General features: G+C 31.1%; 2 protein-coding genes across 2 annotated transcripts; both read left to right on the top strand.

The window, feature by feature from the left end:
- Nucleotides 1-1,176: 1,176 nt before the first annotated feature.
- LOC126654718 (pentatricopeptide repeat-containing protein At3g58590) lies at nucleotides 1,177-5,745 on the top strand. Its single transcript, XM_050348670.2, has 2 exons — nucleotides 1,177-3,820; nucleotides 5,452-5,745. Exon 1 carries the CDS (start codon nucleotides 1,218-1,220, stop codon nucleotides 3,429-3,431), a length of 2,214 nt encoding a protein of 737 aa, XP_050204627.1. The 5' UTR covers nucleotides 1,177-1,217; the 3' UTR covers nucleotides 3,432-3,820; nucleotides 5,452-5,745.
- An 8,639-nt stretch (nucleotides 5,746-14,384) lies between these two features.
- Nucleotides 14,385-16,774, top strand: LOC126655513 (F-box/kelch-repeat protein At3g06240-like). Its single transcript, XM_050349728.2, has 2 exons — nucleotides 14,385-15,533; nucleotides 16,757-16,774. The coding sequence occupies exons 1-2, from the start codon at nucleotides 14,400-14,402 to the stop codon at nucleotides 16,772-16,774; spliced, it is 1,152 nt and encodes a 383-aa protein (XP_050205685.1). The 5' UTR covers nucleotides 14,385-14,399.
- The last annotated feature ends 231 nt before the right edge of the window (nucleotides 16,775-17,005 follow it).

Raw genomic sequence — 17,005 nt, 5'->3', positions numbered from 1 at the left:
TGAATCTTTTTTGGAAAAATTAGGAGAATACCTAAATTATAACAATATTAGCATTTCTTAAATCAAAAATTCTAACTTGATTTGCTTATCTTAGCGTGTTAACTATTTATTTTTTTACTCTTCTATTTATTTTTTTACTCCATTTTTATATGTTAGCTTTTCTCTTTTTCTTTTTCGTCTTCTTCTTCTTCCTTCTTCTTCTTATTTTTCTTTTTCTTCTTCACCTCATTCAAAGTAAAACAACTAACAATTCATCAATTTAATTCAAAATCTTTAGCATATAACAATTTAACAAACTGATTTCTCTAATTTTATCATTACTTCTTAAAAAATTATAGCGAATTTCAAATTTAGTTTCGATCCGCTCAAATTTTTAATTCGTAATCAAATCGCTTCAAATTTCACTTCGAATTCAAATCCAACGATCATAACTTTCTCTAAAAATAAAGAAAAATGTAAATTAATTTATTTGTTCTCATTAAAAATCTATTAAAAATGGTTTCAAACGGTTTCAAATGCAGTTTCAAATTCAGTTTTAAACCGTTTACAAAGGTCTCAAACAGTCTAAAGCAGTTCTTAAAAACACTTTCAAACAGTCTAAAAATAACAGTTTCAAAAAACAGTTTCAAACCGTTTACGAAGATTTCGAACAGTATAAAACAGTTTCAAATCGTTTACAAAGGTTTCAAACAGTCTAAAACAGTTTCTAAAAAACACTTTCAAACAGTTTAAAAATAACAGTTTCGAACAGTATAAAACCATTTCAAACCGTTTACAAAGATCTCAAACAGTATAAAACAGTTTCTAAAAAACACTTCAAACAATCTAAAAATAATAGTTTCGCACAGTATAAAATAGTTTCAAACCGTTTACAAAGGTTTCGAACAGTATAAAATAGTTTCAAAAAACAGTTTCAAATGATTATTAAAATTAATTAAAAACGTTTGAAAACCAGGTCAAAACATCATTAATTTCAACGATCATAACTTTCTCTAAAAAGTAAATTTTTAAAAATAAGATATTGAGAACAAATAAATTTAAAAGGGGAGTGTTTTGTGCAAATTTCTCATCTTTTTTGCATCTAAATAAAACATACCAAAACCATTTGGGACCTTTCAGTAATTTGACCACTATTGAACGATGTCGTTTCAAAGGTCACTTGACGTATAATAAAGCTCGAGTATGAATATATTTTCTTCATTTATTTCCCGCGCTACATGATCTTCCATGGACATTTCATCAAACACCATAACCGCATCCTTCACCTTCTCCAAATCTGCACAAGAACTCCTTCCCTTAGCACAACTAAACCTCTCCATGCACTCTCTATCACACTCGGCCCAAACCCAACTCAACCCACTTATCTTCCCAACAACATCATCTCCTTATACACATCTCTCAATGAATTACGCCTTGCACGTAAGGTGTTCGACAAAATGCCGGAAAGAACCATCGTATCGTATAACTCAATCATCAGCTCTTATTGTAAGAATGGCTGTCTAGAAGAAGCTTTGGGTGTTTTCTTTCGTATGAGAGGTTGTGGGTTTTGCCTCAATAACTTCGCTTTGGCTGGATTGTTGTCATGTCCAAGAATGGATATTTCAATTGGGGTTCAATTAATGGCATTGGCTATCAAGTATGGACTGTTGGATAGCGATGCTTATGTGGGTACTGCTTTGATCGGTGTATTCGGAAGACGGGGATGGTTACGTGAGGCTTTCGATGTTTTTGAGGGTATGCCTGTTAAGAGCTTAGTGACATTGAATTCTATGATATCTTTGTTTGGACATCATGGCTATGTTAAAGATTGTATGCTTTTGTTTTGTGAGCTTGTTGGGGAAGTGAATTGTTTGTCGGAAGGCTCTTTTATTGGTGTTTTATCTGGACTTGTGTGCGAGGAAGATTTGGTATTTGTAGAACAAGTGCATAATTTAGTGATCAAGAGTGGGTTTAGCTATACGGTTTCAGTAGTGAATTCTCTTATCGGCGTGTATGGAAAATGTGCAGGATTATACCAAGCAGAGAAAATGTTTCAGGAGGCTGAAGATTGTCGGGATATTGTAACATGGAATACGATGATTGGTGCTTTGGCAAAAAGTGAGAGACCTGTTAAAGCTTTAGAATTTTTTTATAAAATGTCGAAAGATGGAATCTTGCCTAATCAAACAACATTCGTGAGTCTCATTAGCTCTTGTGCCAATTTACAGATTCGTATGTATGGAGAATTCGTCCATGCTAAAGTAGTAATGAATGGTCTCGATAATGATGTGTACTTGGGTAGTGCCTTGATAGACTATTATGCAAAATGTGATAAATTGGATGATGCTAGGTGTTGTTTTGTCAGTATTCATGAGAAGAATGTTGTTTCTTGGAATTCTTTAATTCTGGGTTATGCAGATAAATGCTCTTCTGTTGCTATTTCTTTGTTGATGGAAATGATTCAATCTGGATACCGGCCTAACGAGTTCTCATTTTCAGCTCTTCTTAAATCATCATCTGCATTAGGTTTACTGCAGCTTCATTGTCTGATTATAAGAATGGGATATGAAAACAATGAATATGTTGAAAGCTCCCTTATTTCCTCTTATGGAAGGAATGGCCTAGTCTCTGATGCACTGGTCTTCATTGCAGCTTCTGAAATACCACTATCTAATGTTCATTCAAATACTATTGCAGGAATTTATAATAGATCTGGACAGTACTACAAGACGTTAAAATTACTTTCTGAACTTGAAGAGCCGGATAGTGTTTCTTGGAACATTGCCATCGCTGCTTGTGCTCGCAATGTTAATTATGAACAGGTTTTTGAACTTTTCAAATACATGCTTGTGGCTCAAATCCGTCCAGATAACTACACTTATATCAGTATTCTAAGTTCATGTAGTCAAATTGCTGATCTTGCTTTAGGTAGTTGTATTCACGGTTTCCTCATAAAGAACAATTTCAAGTCCTGTGATACATTTGTGTCCAACATATTGATAGACATGTATGGAAAATGTGGGTGCCCTGGAAGTTCATTAAAAGTTTTTGATAGTGTTACAGATAAAAATCTTATCACATGGACAGCCCTAATTTCATCCCTTGGAATAAATGGCTATGCCCATGAAGCATTGGAAAAGTTCAAAAACATGGAAAATCTGGGGATTAGACCAGATAAGGTTGCTTTCATTGCAGTGCTTACAGCATGCAGACATGGTGCTCTAGTGAGAGAAGGGATGGACTTGTTTGAGAAAATGAAAAGTTATGGTATTGCACCACAATTGGATCATTATCACAGTCTTGTTGATTTATTGGTTAGATATGGATATGTTAAGGAAGCAGAAAAAGTAATTTCCAGCATGCCTTTCCCACCAAATGCCCTCATATGGCGTACTCTCCTTGAAGGATGCCAGAGATATAGAAACAAAGAGGATCAAGTAGTGGGAATGTAAACTTAAAGTTTTTCAGGTGATTGTTGACGTGGAAGATGATGAATCAGTAACAGATGAAAACTGAATACTGTTTAATGGTATTCGTCGTATGGCGATTTAACAATGAAGTTCTTGTTCTAAAGCCAGTTGTCTATTTAAGCTCCCATGATGGTCAAGCAGGTCAATCAGCACTGCGCTCTGCTTGATTTTAGGATGCAAACATGTTTATTGTTATTCATCTGATTTGGTCAAGCCTCATATGCTGCTGACAGCATCAAGATCAGCGCCATTATACACGTGTACGCCAAATTCATTATTCACCGTTAGTACCCGGACAGAAACCTTAATTGGGCTATCTTCTCTTTCGTTCAGTTTATACTAAAGGCTTCCCTATGCCCCCTATGCTCAAGGTACATGGAGGCAATCTCTCTCTGTCTCTTTTATTTGCTCTCCTGATAGTGATACCAAGCTGATTTGAACAATATTCTTCTTGCAATAATAAGTTTACAGTTTCTTCCCCCGTAAAATGTTTATTGTTAGTTCTATAGGAAGAAACCAGGTTATGGTGAACTTATTATTATATTTTGTAATTATATATTAACTAGGAGCAACCATGGCCATGCGTTGGACGGGTGATATTATCTTGTGACCTTACTGGAATCTAACTAAGCTTTCTACTTCTATTGAAGCTAATATAAACAAGATCAAATCTTTAAAACACCTTTCCAACTTCATAAGCCTATTGAAAAATAGAAGTGATATCGCTTGGTAAAACTTTATTAATCAAGTTAAGCTCTTAAACTTGATTGATAACATTTACGTTTATTTCTCTGCGTAGAAACATGTCGAGAAAATGAACCTAAAGAACTGCTTGAAATCTCAGTATTCCATGGATGTTAGTTGTGCAGGAAAAGAAAAGATGGTGAAGACCAAGATGAGACATAAAACAGAATAGAATAGAATAATCTTAATTTTTTTCTATCTGCTTTTTGTGGTAGAGTACCTATAATAAACATAGACAAACCTTTAGATTATCTGCTTTAGCACATAAAGTTAATCTAATGACGTGGATAAGATTAGGCTGGATCTATAGCGTATACATTAATTGTGCTTTCACGTTCAGTTTTTGCTTCAAATACTAGTTTTTAATCATATCTAACCGTTAACTACCATATTTTGTATCTCTGCCGATACTTTTGTCTGTCTATTATGGATTTGCTTGAGATTCTCCACCTTTGCTGGCATGAAAAGTCTGTATATAATGATAAGAAACTATAAACTATTTATATGAATGTTGTCCCCTGACCATTCTGAAAGGGACACTAGAAATAGTTTATGTCCATGAGCCAAATTCTTCTATATGTGGCGACTTGCTAGAGAAAACAAAATGACAGCATAATTCCAGAAAACAAATTGTTTTTAAATCTTTTTGAGTTGTTCTTATTATTACAAAGTTTGTTGATCTTACATGTGATATGTGCTAGAGATTATAAGTTTTGTTAAGTAGGATTAATGGCAATACCTGAAAGTAAACTAGGGTGGATCAACGGTCGAAATCAGATCATATTTATAAATTCTTTTTTACATAATCAGATCAATGGTTGGTACTTTATGCATAAACCTTGGTATTTACTGTCCTTTTATACCATTATCGATATTTAATATATAATTGGTGAAGTTTGTACAAGTTTTATAAATAAAAAACTATAGTTAGTGACTTTATTTTATCTCCACTAATACTATATTGTTTCATCTATGTATTTAAGCCTATAAATATCTGCATTCTCTTAGCTATCTGATTCATCTTTTATTCAAGTCTCCTAACTATCTATTAACCGTTCTAACTTGCAGATTTTGCCTTGTAGATCGTCTTCGTATGTTGATTTAAGTTCAAACTTTCTATGCTTTAGTAGTCGAAGCTTTCTGTTATATTTACTGTCGAAAGCAATTGATACTTACAAACTTAGCATTAAATGGCCAGTTCAGCAGCAAAACATGTTTTAGTTATGTTCATGATTTTGTTCGTGATACTTATGACTAGGTCTGAGGCACGAGTCGAGCTCAACAGCCGGCTTCTTTTACGTGAGATGGGGTATACAGAGTCGAAACTGGAGTATCATAGAAGGATATCTATGCTAAATGGAGCTGCCGATAGATTGTCACCCGGTGGACCAGATCCTGAACATCATTCTCATTCTCCACGAATTCCTTAATATTGTTAATGATCATATTTGTGTGCACTTTTAAGTGCAGAAATTTTTGCTGGTTTTGTGCTATTGTCTTATTATATATTCCATGCAACACGTTGTCAAGAGTTCACTCTGATTTTTGTGCTTCTGCTTAATTAAATTGAAATTTAAGGTTCAGATTAAAGTTTAAATGTGTACTGTTCTTTTCTTTTCATGCACTATGAATACTCTCTTTTTTAAAGATTGAGTTTCACATATATTTTATGGGCATAAAGATAATGGAAATAGACTGATACTCATACTGAAAGGAAATTTCCATGAGCCCTGGCTGTCTATTTACTTGCCAAGCTTCAGTTTCAACAATATTGATAATTTAAAAAATTGTTTAAATTTTTTAGCATCGCATCAATTTTCTAATACAAAAAAATAAATTCATTAATTTATTTAGATCATTATTTCACTTATTTAAAGTACATTCAGAAAAATTAAATTTAATATACTAAGTTTAAAATTATTAAATAATAGAAACAATTCATCAAATTTAAAATACTAATTAATATTAAATAAATAAAATAATAGTAACATATTTGTTTACTGTAATTTTATTAAATCCACCACTTATCAATTAATGCTATATCAATATTTGTATGACGTTTTTAATTTATTTTATTTTCGGATTTTTAGAAGCGTGGTGCAAACGCTAAGAGAATGTCAACCTAGTTGAGTGCCTGATTTCTAAAATCCAATATTTCACTAAAAAATGCTATAGCAATATTGATAACTAAAATACATGATTTAATATAATTATAACACAATTCTATAAATTAATTTAGTTAACATAGAAAAATACAAAAAAAGAAAAAAAGCGTACTTAAATTGAGATGAAATTTATAATAGTTTGAAATTTGAGTAGAATAAATTGGGAATAATTAGGATTTCTTTTTAAATTGAATATAGGTTTTTGGTTTCATTTTTGGGAAAACGAATCGAATTACTATTGTTTTTCGTAGAAGGAAGGGTGAAAATTAAAAGGGGCGGTTATGCTATGCAAAATAAATATAAATATTGTTGTCAGGAACGAATTTAGAAAGAGCGTATAATGGATAATTGTTAACCATAAAATTGTACTAAGTCTTAAAAAAATTGCAAAATTGAATAAAATAATTTTACCACCTTAATATTTGTAGTATATATATCTTCCATAAAATTTATATTTTGCCAATTTTTTTCACCTTATAAATTTTTAACACAGTGTGCCCGTATTTTAGAAAAATTTGGGGTTGCCACTGGTTGATGTTAATTGCCAAAAGATTTGCCGTTTTTTTCTCTCTTGTTCATTACTGAAGGGTCAAACGACATGTCTTTACCCCTGAAATTATAGAATACGGGACCGAATGATAGAGATAAGTCGATCGCCCCCTCGCTCCGCCCTTAAGCATAATCTAACTATCATAACGTAATTGTGATAGATACTCATGATAGATATATATCGTCATCAATTTAATGACGAATTTGTGATAGATTTTCGAATATATGATGCATCTGTGATTAAAAAGGATGCTGTTACAAACTTACAATGTAATATGAAGGTATTATTTGTCACAAATTCATTATAAAAATTTGCTAACGTACAATATGAAAATGAAAAATCATACTAAAAACAAATTTCCTTGCATATATCAATACATGATACATGCAACAACAAAATAATAATTCAAATGAAAGCTCAATGAACTGACAATTCTCACTAGTTAATTAGTTGGTCGAATAGAACTATAACATTTTGAAAACTATATATGTAATGTAGAACTATAACTATAGGTTGCATACATATGCAAAACAAAAATATCAAGCAATGGATTATGAATAAGTTATACATTTAACCTCGTATCAGATTTGGTCTGAGCAGCATAATAAATGCAATCTCACATGTAATCCACAACGAAACTGTAATCATCATCATGTTCTGATGGAACTATTGGTCTTGAATGCATATTATATGCAAATAAGAATCTTTTGAGTTTTCTTTACACCACATGAATATCACTAGCTAGGGCAAAATCATTTTACAAGCTATATACACATAGCCTTACGTGGAGCCAGCCACGCCTTTTTTTAAGGTTAAAACTTGGGGAGTTATTGAATTTTAGTGTAATTTTAAATAGAATATTTGAGATAAATTTGTATCTTTAAAATTACTGAATTTTAACTTGTTGATTATCGATTGAAATTTTAATAAAAGTTTATGCGAAATCAGGATAGCATCACCTCCAGAGGCGAAGCCAGAAATTATATAAAAAAGAGGTAAATTTTATAATTTAGTATGAAATATTTAATTAAGGTGGTTAATTTACAAAAAAAAAAAGAATTATAAATATAATTTAAACTAATTATAAGTACTAATTAAGTATTTTTTGGGGAAGAGATGGTCAATTGACCACCTTCCCCACAAGGTGGCTTCGCCACTGATCACCTCTTAATAGTAATATGTTTACGTCTCTCACTTGTCATGTCACACTCGTATTCTGGTTACACATCAACTTATTAGGTCAGATTTAAAGTGTCTTGCGGAAACCATTTTTAAAATCCACACAGGTTTGGTATAAGAGTCTAAGATTCAGCCATCTGGCACCGATGGTCTCAAGTTCAAACCTCAGCTACTTCCTATCTGATAAATGGAATGTTGGGACTGAACTGCTGGCCAGGTATGTGGGGTTGCAAGCAATCCATATCCCGGAATTTGACTATGATCTTGGGCTTCCGTTCGGGAGTGAGTTGAACACTAAAAAACTTACTTTTAAAAGAAAACCAAAATTTGATAACTCCTAATATTTTTACCCCCTTTCTTTACATTCATTAAAATGATATAACTATTTTAATTTTTGATTAATTTATATGGCTTAACCATCTAAAATTATTCCACCTATTTGACTTTTTTTATTATAACTCAAATTTTTAAAATCTTCAATTTTTATTTTTAATTATATTTCAAATATTTTAAATTGGATTTTTGTCACTCGAAAATAAAATAAAATATGTATTTGCTATTTGATATATAGTCAATTAGGTGCTTAATGAAAAAAATGAGTTCGGACGTCCTTTGATTTTGAACTAATAAAATTTATTAGTTCTTTTTTTTTTCAATTCCTTTCAAACCCTATTTAAAAACTAAAAATGAAATGTATATATTTAATTAATTAAATATTACATTTCAATTTTTTTATCCAACAAAGAGAGATGAAAATTGTAAATTTGAATTGTAAAATTTAACATTATTATTATTCGTTCTTTTTTAAATCATTAATGGCCTAGTTAGTTTATATGTTAAATATGAAGGATTTTTTTTTCGAGCAAAAAATATCTGATTTTAAAAAATGTGTAGGATTGAAATGAAAAAAAGTTTAAAATAAAATATGTCGGAAAGATGGAATACCTTTAAATGGTAACTGGTAAGCCATCAATAAAACTCTTCATGAAAACGATACCTTACCACAATGCTCACTAGTTGTCATTTTCATGTAAATAGTAATATTTACTTGTCAACTTATTATATGTATGTTCACTTGATATAAACATCAAACACTTACTTTTACATAGTAATTAAGAAAAATATATTCAGATTTTCTGTTTTGGAGATTTGAGAGAGGAAATAAAAATTTAATCGAAGGGAACACTATCCATTTGTAAGTCAAATCTCGAGGAGTCCCAAATAAATCAATCAACATTGTAGATTCATAGTAGGATTTCCATTAGGAGAAAAGTTGTTTCTGTTTTTTTTCATGTAGAGTTTATTTCTTTTTTTTTCTTTATTAAAAGCTAAATTTTATTTAATAAAATGTGAAAAATATATAGATAAATGACTTCTCAATTCATTTGAGTGAGTCAGTTTCAAATTCAACTCAAATAAATGTTGAATAGAAAGAAGACTCCTCAACAGAATGTCGAGTATTGAAAAAGCAGTTATCGACGAGGGCTTTTTTATCCAACAAATAGGCCATCTAATTACATTTACGGCTCACGTATTAAAATTTAATTTCCGAAAACTGGAAACTAGATTGAAAATATCTTCTAATAGTACTTTGACATCTATAAGGAGAAATTAGTAGCATTTATCAGAATATGGAAATCTACTTCAAAGATTAAAATTAGCTAGATCTTTATAATCTGTTAGTAACACTTCCTTTATCGATGTCCAAAGTACCATGTTTCTATTACAATCGGTACCACTATGCTAAAAAAACGTCCAGTCAAAATAATGTTACCTGCAAAATTATTGACTGCAAAACTAATGAAATTCATATCAATAGCATCAAAATTAACTTTATAAAAACTTCGACGGTGGTAACCACGTATATAGATGGGACAGTTTGTGCAGCCAAAAGATTACTCGGCATGGTATCTAAGATATGTTTTTTCTGCGAACCTCTAATTAATCATGTTGTTGCAATGACGCCGATAAGTGAATTTGATTAAATACCACGTCGTTGAATGCTTTCCATATATTCTAAAGGATAAAAATACAAAGAGCAAATTCTTCTCTAGTCTTAGCCAACTGTTATAAGTCATTAATTAAAGCATTCCGCCAGTCAACTAACAAACTCTGAGACAATAAATTTGATCCAAAGACGAAATTTTGATTCAAACCAAACATGTTATCGGTCATAATTAAATGAACAATGGTTATCACCTTATGATAACTGTAATAGCATATAATAACAGTATAGTTATATGTTGGATACACTACGCTGTATAACAACTAAGATATCTTATTTTATATGCTACCATATGGATTAAGACTCATCATAACTTTAATCCCATGTGAGAATTTTACTTTTTGGTCATATATTTTTATATCAAATGAATAAATTAATTAACTAATACTTACAAACAAAACAAAAATCATTTTTAATTACTGTACAAAGCTAGTTTCTTGTCTTTTACTAATGTAATATCTTGTTAATTTAATTTACAATTTAAAAATGCAAATCCATGTGTGGTGATAAGAGCAAATATAAATTCATAGATGACTAGACTACCCTCTTATTCTCAACCTTTTCTGGGAGAACCAGACAGCTTATTAATGGAGATCACATATATAGCACCAGTTATCGATCAACAGATTATTAAAAAAAATTAGAAAAAAGAAAAAAAAGACAATCTTCTTTTGTCGGTCTATTACATGTTCTAGCCCACTATCTTTTGTCTCTCTATATTCCAAAGTTTTTTTTAGAATTTTTAGAATTTTTCTTCTGTATATAAATAGGGTTTTACAAACCCTAATTTACATGCAAGCTCTAAAACTACTAGTACAATTCTTGTTCATGGCCAAGTTTAAGATCTTAGTTTTCATGATGGTGTTTTCAGTTCTTTTGCTGGATTGTCAAGCACGTATTCTCAAAGGGAAACGTGCCATGCAAGGAATTAATGGAGATAGCAGCAGATTTCTTTTGCATGAATTAGGGTTTGATCTCTCAAAATATAAGAAGTATCAGAAGTTGTCTACTTCTTATCATGTTTCCAGCGATCGAGTTTCTCCAGGAGGACCAGATCCTCATCATCATTAGTTCTTTTATCAGATTATATTGTGATAATTGGCTAAGTTTTGTTTTTTTTTCAAAATGAAAATTTCATGCTCAAAATCATGTAAAGACTGCCTTTGTTTTGTACTCATCAGTATAATACATTTTTTTTATCAGTATTTGTCTATTGTTCATCGTGCTCTTTGTTTTCTTAATATCACCATTAAGATTTGATAGCATTTATTGCACAATTATTACCATATTACTATCATTTTAATGAGGTGTTGCATTATGAATGGTTTAGTATACGGATGACGTAATAGACTCGGTTTACCTAACAATTTCTCATGAAGTTGAGTTTGATTTTTTTTTAAACTTGAGCCTCCTGTAAAACCAGCTTATACAAGTTGCTATAAAGTACTCTCTAATTTACTAATTGAGCAGTAAATAAATACTGATCAGAACTTATAATCAAAATGATTAGAAGTAAATAATTAAAATTTAATATATCTAATTAAGCGGTAAATAACTTTGATTACTAATATATAATATTAACGCATTGATCAGTGATATTATCTATAACTAGTCGTTTACTGATATCACAATTAAAAGAGATTGGCTCAAGCTCTCAAGATATCTCTTTGTACTGCTTCACCTTGTGGCACATTTGGAATGCAAGAAACACTCTCATCTTTAGGGAAGAAGAACCAACAATTGAAGACACAATACGATACATCATAACAGACGCAAATGAATTCGAGCAGTCCCAGATTAACCATCACAGTGTACCTCGTCGGAATCCAACCTTCCAGTCACCACAGTCTACTGCCAATATCATACCTTCAGGCTTCATGAAGTTAAACTATGATGCAGCGGTTGACAACTAGAAGCAACGAGGATTTGTTGGAATAATAGCTAAAGATGACCATTCCATTCAAAGAGGAAAATTTTCGGCGCAGTTCAGATTTATCTGGGATCCGGGGATTTTGGAAATGCTAGCACTTCGGGAGGCGATGAATTGGGCCATTTCACAACATTGGAAGAAAGTTATTTTTGAAGGTGATGCTCTTCAAGTATCCAACATCATCAACTCGAAGCAGTGTTCTAATGCGGCCTTACAGGATATTTATGAAGACATTTGGCATCTACAAAATTCCTTCATTACAACTTCAGTCCAATATATCCCTCGTACCCAAAATTCGGAAGCACACAACTGGGTACAAGAAGTGAAACATGGTATCCTTTAGTTTGATTTTGAGGGAGTCTTTGCTTCAAGCTATACGGTTTTGTTCTTTTTTCTTGTACTTTGTAATACTTTTCTTAATTAATCTACCTCTGTTAAAAAAAATTAATAATTATATTTTAAAAATAAATTCATACAAATAATGGATAAAATCTAATATATTAAAATTTAGGTTAATAGCGTAAAAAGGTCACAAAGTTTAGCGTGTTTTGTAAATTTAACACGAATTTTTAATTTTGCTATATTAATACACCAACTTTTAATTTTTTACAAGTTTAACGCCGATTCATTTTCCTTCAGAAAAATAGAGAAACATATGTTGATGTGTACACCAGAATAATTACTGTTCTGGCGTCCACATCAGTATTTTTCAGACCGAAAATTGTTCGGTGCTAAAATTTTAAAAAATCAAAAATTGATGTATTAATTTGCCAAAATTAAAATTTTATGTTAAATCTACAAAACATGCTAAAGTTCGTGATTTTTACACCATTAAACTTAATAATTTTTTAATGATAAATAAATGATTTATTTAATTTAAACAACTAATATAACTTACCTATTAATAATTATTTTCAAATTTTTTCATAAGTATTTTATTTAAATTTCAATTTCATGAAAATGCCTATCACAAGTGTTTATTCAAGTTGGAACACTAATAAAAATAATTTATTAATAATAACTTTTGAATAATACATAAGTGTTTTATCTAAATTGGAAATTCATGAAAGTGCTTTTTTGGTCTCTCAACTATATAAATATATAGATTAATCATAAGCAATTTAGCAAATTATAATTTTTCTTGGTTCTTTACATTTTAAAAATATGGAATATATAAATTACTATTTTATGTGTGCAAAAGGCTTATTTAGTCTTTATTTAGTCTTACAATTCTCACAAGCCTTTATAATTTAAACTCGAGCCGATTTTAATTTTTTAACCGAATTGGGATAACTCATGTGTAATACACGAGTAGCCTAACTTATTTACATCCCTAAATTTGGTGGTTTAAAATCACCCACGGTTCCTAACTTTATGTCTTTCAATCATGAGCGTCCCTAAATTTCATTTTTGGTCTAGAAATCCCCTTATTTTCTATTTGACGATCATAAAACTCATTTTATACCAAAAATAACTAAAATACCCACAAATGCGTATTAAAGAAATCGATCCAACCTAATAAAATCAAATCTAAAAGCATCTATAACCAAATCTAAAATTATCTAACCAAACCTGCTGCCACACACCCACTAGAAACTGCATCAGTTATCCGTCGCCACCCACCCATCGCCTAATTTCTGACAGAGTGCTCCTCCTCTTCCAAGGAGTAAATCTGCTTCTCGGAATCTACTCTTCGCTTGAGGAACAATAGCTCCTCAAGCAAAGAGCTGCTCGTTTTCTCAGTGTTAGACGACAAGTAGAACAGATCTGAGAAGACGAGCTCGTGGAGGTGGTTTCCGGTGGATGAGTGGCGGCAGGTTTAGTTAGATAATTTTAGATTTGATTATACGTGGTTTTAAATTTAATTTTGTTGGACAGATCGAATTGTAATTTTTTTAATTACACGTAGTGGTATTTTAGTTAAAAACCAATTTTGTGATCGCAAAATCTAAAATTAGGGAGGTGGGTGATTCATATGAAAGTTAGGGATGATGGTGATCGAAGGCCCTAGGGAAAGTGGGTGATTTTAAACCAACTTTTGGTGTATTATTTTGCAAAATGCAGGTATTTAATGTTATTTTATCATTAAAAAACAAGCATGATGTCATTTGCATATGAAAACGTTTTACGCTAATGACTTATGAACAACTCATTTTAAATTCTACAACCTAACGGCGTCGTTTCTTGGACAATTTTCTGAGTAATATTGGTTTAGTTCAAATACCTATTTGGAATTAGTTATTTGATTAAATTATAATTATCTTAATCCAACTCATACTAAATTTCCTAATCCAACCAAAATTCCACTTCCTCCTTTATATAATTAAACTGTGCACCAGCATTAGCATGACTAAATATGCAGTTTGCTTACCTAAACATGATAATTTCTTTATTATACAAATTGTTCAAACCCAAGGAGCAGAAACAAAATAGCAGTACCAGTACGCCACATATACCACATGGAATACTACTCAACATTCTGTCAAGAGTACCTGCTCCGTCATTGCTTCGTTTTAAACCGGTGAATCGAGCCTGGTATTCGTTGATTTCGAGTGAAGAGCTCCGTCGTCGACATCTTCAACATCACGTTAAACGCCTTGATCAGACATACGGAACCATCCAAGTGGGACACACACATACCTTATACCCGTCTCTTTCTCTTCGCATCATGAGCAATATCCACATTGATGATCATCAACTCGTAGAGATCCAAAGAATTTACGGTGAAGTGAGCTACGGATATTATTTGCGTCCTCAACTACTTGGTTCCTGCAATGGTTTATTGCTAATAAGTCTTTCACCCTACTTAAGCTCATTTATATTGTGGAACCCAACGATTAGAGAGCATAGAATAATCGACAGGCAGATTACCAACAGGTCGGATATGTGTATGGCTGGACTCGGGTACAACAGCTTGAATGACGATTACAAAATTGTGGTGGCGGAATTCTCTAATCTGCAAAATAATTCAATCCAAGTTCAAATTTATAACCTGAAGGAGAGTTCATGGAAGACAATAAAATGTGATAATTTCCCATACAAGTTCATATCATTTACCACACCAGCTGCTAGTCTCGTAAATGGAATCCCGCATTGGCATGTCAAAAGGATAAACAATGGTCAAGGTGTGGTTATATCTTTCGATTTGGCCGAGGAGAAATTCGAAGAAATCGATCTACCCGAGAATATACTTGATTTTACATGTATGTCTGCTCTAGACGGGTGTCTTTGTATAGGCATAAGAAAATATTTTTGGCATCCAATATATGTGTGGAAGATGAGAGATTATGGAATCAAGAAATCTTGGTTTAAGTTAAAATTTTCTTTGCATACTGAAATTGGAGGTGAAAATTACTTGATGCCACTTGGATTTCTTCAAAAGGATCTAGTTGTAGCAAATTTTGATAGGGTAATCATTGCGATATTCAATGTTATTACACAACAAAATAAGTTTATTATGGGGTCGGGGCATAGACCTTATTTTACAGTAGCTGCATTTATCGAAACTTTTGTATCTCCTAATTTACAATATTAGATTATATTGTCTGGTTTATTGATTTTGATATCTATATTTAGATTTTAGATTTTAGAATTTAGAATTTTGTTATTGTAAATAATTCATCGGATAGTTGGATTTAAAAAGCTTAATCACCAAAAAATGCCAAACCTATACGTTTTGTGTCAATTATAGCCAAACCTTTAAAAATCACCAAATTTAGACAAACCTTATATGTTCTGTTTCTTTTTTAGCCATTTTTGAATCGAACCGGTTTTTTTGACACCGTGTCATCCACGTCACCGCCAACTAAGCAATCGGCTGGCATGGCACCTGAAATATTTAAATAAGGTTTGGCTATAATTGACACAAAAAATATAGGTTTGGTATTTTTTGGGTGAATAAACCTAATTTTAAATTCAAGCCAATTTTTAAATTTAATAATTAGTAAATTGATTATATCATTTATGAAATTTATATATATTTAAAAATAATTAATATTTCCTATTTAATACTAATAAAGAAAAAAAAGAGAAAATAATTAAACTCGTCCTTTAAATAAACAGTCTATTCAGTAATTATTTTTATGAATTATGTGTGTATAGTTGAATTATGAACACTGTCGTATGTTTGTTGTGTATATTACTCTCAGATTGTTCGTCGGAAGACGAACAATTGGGTCTCAAACGGCGGCGGTGTCAAAGAACCGACGCCTGAAATCTAAAAAAAAAAATTAAGATGAATATAACATTTTTTATTTTTATTAGAATTTAAATTAATTATATATCCCTCAAATATGTTAAATTAATTTTAATTAGCGTTAAATAAAAATATTATTTTTTAAATATATATGAATTTTATTATAATATAATTAATCATTTAATTATTTAATTTTAAAATTAGTTTTATTCATCAAAAAATACCAATCCTATGCACTTTGTGTCAGTTATAGCCAAACCTTATTTAAATATTTCAGCTGACATGCCAGCCAATTGCTTAGTTTCGGTGACGTGGACGCCACGGTGTCAGAAAAACCGGTTCGATTCAAAATGGCTAAAAAAGAAACAGAACATATAAGGTTTGGTTAAATCTGGTGATTTTTAAAGGTTTGGCTATAATTGACACAAAACGTATAGGTTTGGCATTTTTTGGTGATTAAGCTGATTTAAAATAATAATTTTTTTTTCATACTATGTGGCTCATATTACTCCTAAATTCTAAATTTTTCTGTGGAACAGGTTGAAGTCCATGACTGACAACTTAAAATGATTTCATCATGAATGAAAAATAAACATCTAAATGGATGACTTTCTATAGGCACAAGGAGATTTATTTTGTTTCTATTAAATGTGTGGAACAGTACTATTTAAGCAATTACATAGATATATTTTTATTTAAATTCCTAACTAACTTTATTCTAATTAAACTTCTTTTTGCTATAAAAGTTAAATTCTTAGTAAAATATTATATGTGAGATTAACCAGACC

This window comes from Mercurialis annua, linkage group LG7 (assembly GCF_937616625.2).
Source record: "Mercurialis annua linkage group LG7, ddMerAnnu1.2, whole genome shotgun sequence".
Classification (NCBI taxonomy): domain Eukaryota; kingdom Viridiplantae; phylum Streptophyta; class Magnoliopsida; order Malpighiales; family Euphorbiaceae; genus Mercurialis; species Mercurialis annua.
Note: the sequence above shows the minus strand (reverse complement) of the source record. Positions and strands in the feature narration are given on the sequence as shown.